The 6,702-nt window shown below is 52.5% G+C and overlaps 1 protein-coding gene across 8 annotated transcripts in view; it reads left to right on the forward strand.

The window, feature by feature from the left end:
• Positions 1 to 6,015, forward strand: part of EPS15L1 (epidermal growth factor receptor pathway substrate 15 like 1) — a 119,356-nt gene extending 113,341 nt beyond the window's left edge. For 5 of the 8 annotated variants that reach the window (XM_032268682.1, XM_032268683.1, XM_032268685.1 and 2 more), the window contains one exon: positions 5,748 to 6,014. In XM_032268682.1, the coding sequence (XP_032124573.1) occupies positions 5,748 to 5,894 (147 nt within the window). In that variant the 3' untranslated portion in view covers positions 5,895 to 6,014. Of the gene's footprint in view, positions 1 to 5,747 lie in introns of all 8 variants that reach the window. The other 3 variants (XM_032268684.1, XM_032268688.1, XM_032268689.1) reach the window with 3 other exon arrangements.
• Positions 6,016 to 6,702: the final 687 nt, after the last annotated feature.

Here is a 6,702-nt window from a genome sequence, read left to right on the forward strand (position 1 = left end):
TTCAGGTGTCGTCTTCCCAGATTGGCTTCACTGTGTGTTACGCACCCACTTTCTTCCTTCGAGCTTGTGAGTTCCTTCATCATTAGGTGTGAGGCATGTTATTTATAGAGGCCCTAACTCCTGGGATATCTCTTTGAACACAAGCCCTGCTGTATCAATGCACAGAAAGCACCTGATTTGTTTCTGAGCCATCTTGATGACCTCTACCATGCACATCTATCCTATGGCTTATTTATCAATTACTTATTTCAGTCACAGGGTCTTGCTGTGTTGCCCAGGCTGGACTGCAGTGGCACGATCATAGCTCACTTATAACCTCAAGCGATCCTCCCGTCTCAGCCTCCTGAGTAGCTGGGGCTACAGGTGTGCAACACCATGCCAGACTAATTTTTTATTTTATTTTTTTTGTAGAGTTGAGGTCTTGCTTTGTTGCCTGGGCTGGTCTAGAACCCCTGGCCTCAAGTGATCACCCCACCTTGCCCTTCCAAAGTGCTGGTATTACACATGACTGGCTCGTGTGGCTTATTTCAATCCCCTAAGACCCTGACTTGCTTTGTTTTTGTTTTTGAAACGGAGTCTCTCTCTGTCACCCAGGCTGGAGTGCAGTGGCACGATCTCAGCTCACTGTAATCTCCGCCTCCTTGGTTCAGGCGTTTCTCTTGCCTCAGCCTCCCGAGTAGCTGGGACTATAGGCATGTGCCACCACGCCCAGCTAATTTTTTAAATTTTAGTAGAGATAGGGTTTCATCATGTTGGCCGGGATGGTCTCAATCTCTTGATCTCAGGTGATCCGCTGACCTCGGCCTCCCATAATTCTGGGATTACAGCCACCAGGCCCGGCCAACCCTGACCTGTTTCTGGCTCTGGTGACCCATAAATATTTTACAACTGCAGTGAGTTTGATTTTTATTGACCCTAGATGTGCATTGGGAATGTATGCAAAATGGTGACGTTGTTAATAAAAGCCAGAAACAAAACCTGCTTTATCTAGAGTTTCTTGAATAGCCCTTCATTTATTTTCTGGTGGAAAAATATTAAATGCTGATTAAAAAAAAAACAAACAGAACTCTTCACACATGACTCAGGTACTCTGTCTTGGGTAGGGAAGAGTTAGGTAAGAGGGGTGAACGGCAGCTTGAAGAAATGACTGTTCTCTTTCTGAAATTCATAGTTCTGTTTCCTGTGATCCTAACCCCCAACGGGCTCGTTTTTTCTAAAACATAAAAAGAAAAACCACCCAAGGTTTCAAGGTATCATTTGGCTTAACCTTTCTGGTTGTTCCAGAACAATTGTTAACTTCAGTTTTGAAACAGTGCCAGCCATTTTACCACCCTCATCTCCAGGTAGGAAATAAAATTCCACCCAAGCCTGGGTGCAGCCCTGCGGTTTTTTGGTTTTCTTTTTTCCCCCCTATTTTTTTTGTTTTTACATTTTCTTTTTCTTTTTCTCCTCCCTTTTTTTTTTTTTTTTTTTGAGACAGAGTCTTGTTCTTGTCCAGGCTGGAGTGCAGTGGCACGATCGCGGCTCACCGCAACCTCCACTTTCTGGGTTCAAGCGATTCTCCTGCTTCAGCCTCCCGAGTAGCTGGGACTACAGGTGCCTGCCACCACACTCAGCTAATTTTTATATTTTTAGTAGAGATGGGGCTTCACCATGTTGGCCAGGCTGGTCTCGAACTCCTGACCTCATGATCCATCCGCCTCAGCCTCCCAAAGTGCTAGGATTTCAGGCGTGAACCACTGTACCCGGCCTGGTTTTTACATTTTCAGAGGTGGGTCTTGCCCTGTCACCCAGGCTGGAGTGCAGTGGTGCCATCACGGCTTCACTGCAGCCTTGACCTCCCAGGCTCAAGCAATCATCCCACCTCAGCCTCCCATGTAGCTGGGACCTCAGGTGTGCACCACTGCATCTGGCTAATTTTATTTTACTTTATTTATTTTATTTTTTTAAGAGACGGGTTCTTGCCCAGGCTGGAGTACAGTGGCTATTCACAGGCGTGATTCTACTACTGATCACGGGAGTTTTGACCTAGGCCAGTTCACCCCTCCTTAGGCAACCTGATGGTCCCCCGCTCCCAGGAGGTCACCATATTGATGCCGAACTTAGTGCGGACACCCGATCAGCATGCGCATTACAGCCCAGAACTCCTGGGCTCAAGCAGTCCTCCCACCTCAGTCTCCCAAGTAGTTGGGACTTCAGGCACGCGCCACCGCGCCCAGCTGCATCTGGCTAATTTTAAAATGTTCTTGTAGAGACAAGATCTCACTTTATTACCCAGGGTGGGCTTTGGACTCTGGGCTCAAACAGTCCTCCTGCCTTGGCCTCCCAAAGTGTTAGGATTACAGGCATGAGCCCCTGCGCCTGGCCTGTTTTCTGTTTAAAATCACTTTTCCCACTGCAAATACCGTTTTTTCCAGAGGAAATTATTAGATCGTGCACTTCAGCCACTCGGAAGGAACGGGGTGAGGACAGGACCCTTAATTGTTTGTGTTTGTCTCCTTGGGTCGAATCATTGTTTAAAATCATCCATGACCAGCCCTCCTCTGGGTACTCGAGATGTCTCTCCATGTTTATGGCATTCAGGGGGCTCCACTGATCAGCTGGTGGTTTCTGGGTTCACTGGATCTGGAATATTTGTGCTAACTTAGTAGAGGGTACAGCTGCTTCCTCTGGTTTGAATATTTCCACTTCCCTGAGCAAATGCCAAGAGGGCTCTGACTGCCCGGCAGATTGGCAGCATGACTTTCAGTGCGGATGTTTTGAGACTGATGTCCAGGCTGCGTTTTCACCTGTGCAGGGGCAGCCCTGTCCATGTTGGCAGTCGGGGGGGCCAGGTCACCCGCACCTCACTTGGGGAGGAGGTGCCCTGGCTGTGCCTCTCCAGAACCCTCTAATTTACAAGCCCCGAATTTCCATCAGTGGATTATTTGTGCTTGTGGCGGTTCCCGGGAAACTGCTTCCCTCTCTGGTATTTCTTTAAAAGCAGGCCTGTCTGTCTCAGGCAAACGTGTTCATTAGGAAGTGGCATTTCTAGGTTAGCAGAATGGTTCTTTTGGAAGTTCGCATTAAGAGCAATGCAAATATCAGATCAGCTAAGCCATGCTTTGAATTATTGAAGGAGTTGGATGCAATTTCAATGTCAGAACAAGTGAATGAATGGGAGGTGGTTAGATGTGTCCTGCGCACGGTGTGGTGGAAGTGCCATCAGACGCCTTGGAGAGCAGGTGTCTGTTCCTAGTGAGGACGGGTGCCAGGTGCCTCCCAGGCCGTCCTATCACCCAGCGTGCCGAGCTGTCTGAACTGTGGATTTCCAAGAGGCTGCCAGAATGAACCATTTACCATGCACCCTGAGCAGGCAGGCCTCGTGAGGGCCGAATCTCTCGGAAGGGCAGTGTCCCGCCCCTGCGGTGTCTCAGTTCCATGGTAGTGCCAGAGGGAAGCAAACATCAGAGCTGGTTTGAATCCCAGCTGCTATTGGTTTTGCAGTGGCCACACCTACAGGCAGCCAAACGGTGGCCCACGTGACCCACCCAGGTCCAAGAACTGGAAGGTGGCCCCACCAAGGGCTAAGACAGTAGACACAGAGGGATCCGCCTCGGAGCCCCCTTTCTGGAGCGCTCTCCCCGACCTCACAGCCCATCCTGCCTCCTAAGTGCCCGCAGACCTCACCAATACAAGTCTCCAGCATGGATTCGGGAGCTGACCTTGAACCAGTGTACTCTGAAGACGTTGGGAACCTTCCTACTGATATCTTTCATTTGGAAACACAGACCCTGCAAGCAGAAGGCGCTTCAGTGACACTCTGCGACATGGGGGCTCAGTGGCGCCAGAGAAGGCAGCGGGGGTGGGGCCTATGGTTTGGACCCAGCAGGCCTGACTTTGATTTGGATCCGGGTGAACATTACCGTGAGCTCCCGCCCACCCCGCCCTCAAGACTGGTGGAGGCTGAGGTCCGCGTCAGCAGCGCCATCTCCCTCCCACCGTTGTCAGCAGCACCATGGAATAATCTCCGCCTGCACTTGTTGTTTTTTCCTTGTTTTTCTCCCCGTGAGGTGTTGGAAAATTCCCCAAAGTGGGGCGGGAGGTAGGGGAAATGCTTATTTGTGCCCATGGCAGTGACACAGTGGCAGGAGGGAGTTTGATCTGGAGACTCGTCAGACCGCTAAGTGTTTAGCTGGGTAGCGCCTCTAAGAAGTCAAGACTCAGCCCTTCCTCCCAGAGACATCTTTTCTTGATACCAACACTCCACCTGCCCCCCGATCTGGGTCCTGAGGCCAGCTAGAGGGAGGCCACCATGGCTCTGCGTCCTCCTCCCAACCAGGTTCCTTGCATCCACCCACTGCTGCGCCCGGCCCAGCCCCTCCAGCCCTGCCATCTGGCCCTCGTCTCTCCTGCCCCTTGCTCATGCCACCATGATGCCGTGAAACGTCCAGACACTGCCAATCCGATCACCCAACTCACTCACCCACGGAGCCTCCATGGGGAAATCCCAGCTCCTTTCTGAGGCCCACAAGCCTGTCAGTCTGGCTTATCCCACTCCGTGCTTCGTCCTGGCGACCCCAAGGTCGGGCACTGGGCCTCACACCCAGAACCCCACAAGGACGCATCCTCCCTGTCAGCTTCAGCTGCTAGCCAAGCCCCATGACCTGCCACGGCGTGGGGGAAAAAGTCTATAGAGTGTGAGCCACCCCTTCCCTGGCCTGAGTGTCCCCAGCTGTCAGAGGGATGACATGACAGCAGGCCCACCTCCCGGTTGTCACACGGACCTAGTGCTATGTGTGGTGGAGAGCCGTGAGCGTTTCTGTGTGCCTCCTTCCCTGCGCTCCGGGGAACCTGCAGGAGCCTCCTCGAGAGCCTGGGTCCCAGATCATACTGGGATTGTTTGTATATCTCTGCTCCCAAGGGTGCCTTGGGAAGAGCCACCGCATGTGTTATCGTTGGTGTTACTCCAGCGTTGAGCAGAGAGCTGGTCAGAGGCAGTGCGTCGCAGTGAGATGTTCGCAAGGGAATCCTTTCAGTCTAAGTGGCAGCAGCTTTCCTGAGGGGGCCGATGATGCCAGCGACCTCTCAGGGAAGTCCAGGACACAGGGACCCACCCTAGGGGAGGAGCTTGTGGGATGTGGCTTTTCTTTTCATAACTAACGTATTTTGGATCGTTTGAAATTGCCTATCTCAGCATCAAGATGGTTTTCTCCCTTTTTTAAGTTTTTATTTTAACTGAACATTTTGGAAAAATAGCCCAAGAATAAAGATTTGGCTAAATGGCAGCGTTACTGCCACGGCTTTTCTCCACGTTGTGATAGAAAATGACCCTCAGAGGGTCTTGGGGTCCTCCGAAGTGCTGCACTCCCAGACTGCAGAATTAATCTGCACTGCGGGGCTTCAGAGCTGTGCATGCTCGAGCTTCCCCGTCTCTGCACCTCTCGGCCACCAGCATCAAGGGTTCATCCTCACTTCTCTGCGTGGGGCTGGGTGACTGGTTTCTCTCAGGCCCAGAGGTCACACTTAATCACATGCACTCCATCCGCTCTGCCTTCCAGATGGGGGGCCTGAGCCAGGCTCTCACACTCACTGGACCCAGCCAAGACACTTCCCCTTACACATCGGATCCTCCGCGCAGGGCGGTGGGCAGGCCCTTACCCCCTCCCACACATTCCCTGTCCCCTCCCACACTTTCCCTGCCTCCCTCCAGCCTACAGGTCATAGCCCCAGGACCACATCACCCACTGTCCGTTTTTCCTTTGCAGTTTGGCAATGAGGAGCAGCAGCTGGCGTGGGCCAAGCGGGAGAGCGAGAAGGCGGAACAGGAGAGGCTGGCTCGGCTGCGGCGGCAGGAGCAGGAGGACCTGGAACTGGCCATCGCGCTCAGCAAGGCTGACATGCCCGCTGCCTAGGCGCGGGCTGTGCGCGGGCGGGACAGGGCATGGGCGGGTTCCAGAGAGGGGACAGTGCGGATGTCTACACACACACACGCGCGCGCGCACGCACACACCACACACCATCTCTACACACACACACACACACACACACAATGTTTACACACACACACACACGTTTACACACACGCGCACGCGCGCACACACACATGTTTACACGCACGCGCGCGCGCGCACACAAACACACCCCCCACACACACCATAGCCACCGTACACCAACGGCCAGGACTGGAAGGCTTGTTCAGGGTGAGCAAACTCAGCTGCAAGGCCTAGAGAGGCCCCATCTCCTGGGGAAGCCCTTACAGGGGCCGTGCCCCACGTCTGCAGGCCACTCTCTCCCATGTGCCATCCCCCCAGGACTGACTGTGTCCAGCTCTTCCTCTGGGAATGAACACACAGTGGTCAGCCCAGGTGAGGAAGTACCATGGCCTCCCCGAGGCCTCCCAACTCATAGCTGCAGACATCCCCGCCCGCCGTCCACGCATCAGTCAGACACTCCCCCAGCGGTGTATGCATTCGTTGTATAAAATGAAGTTTGAATGATTAATATAAATATTTTAATACAAAACAAGAGAAGCTTCTTTAATCTCTGTAAACACTGTTCTGCATTCATATCAGGAAGCAGATCAACCTTGCAAAAATAGGTGGAACGTTGCTCTTTAAATCTTAAATTTTTACCTTTTTGTTTCTTTGGTATTTTTTTTTTTAAGAGACAGGATCTTCTCATGTTGCCCAGGCTGCCTAGACTCAAAACAGTCCTCCTGTC

Source organism: Sapajus apella, unplaced genomic scaffold, assembly GCF_009761245.1.
Source record: "Sapajus apella isolate SASKATOON/1434 unplaced genomic scaffold, GSC_monkey_1.0 scaffold185, whole genome shotgun sequence".
NCBI lineage: Eukaryota > Metazoa > Chordata > Mammalia > Primates > Cebidae > Sapajus > Sapajus apella.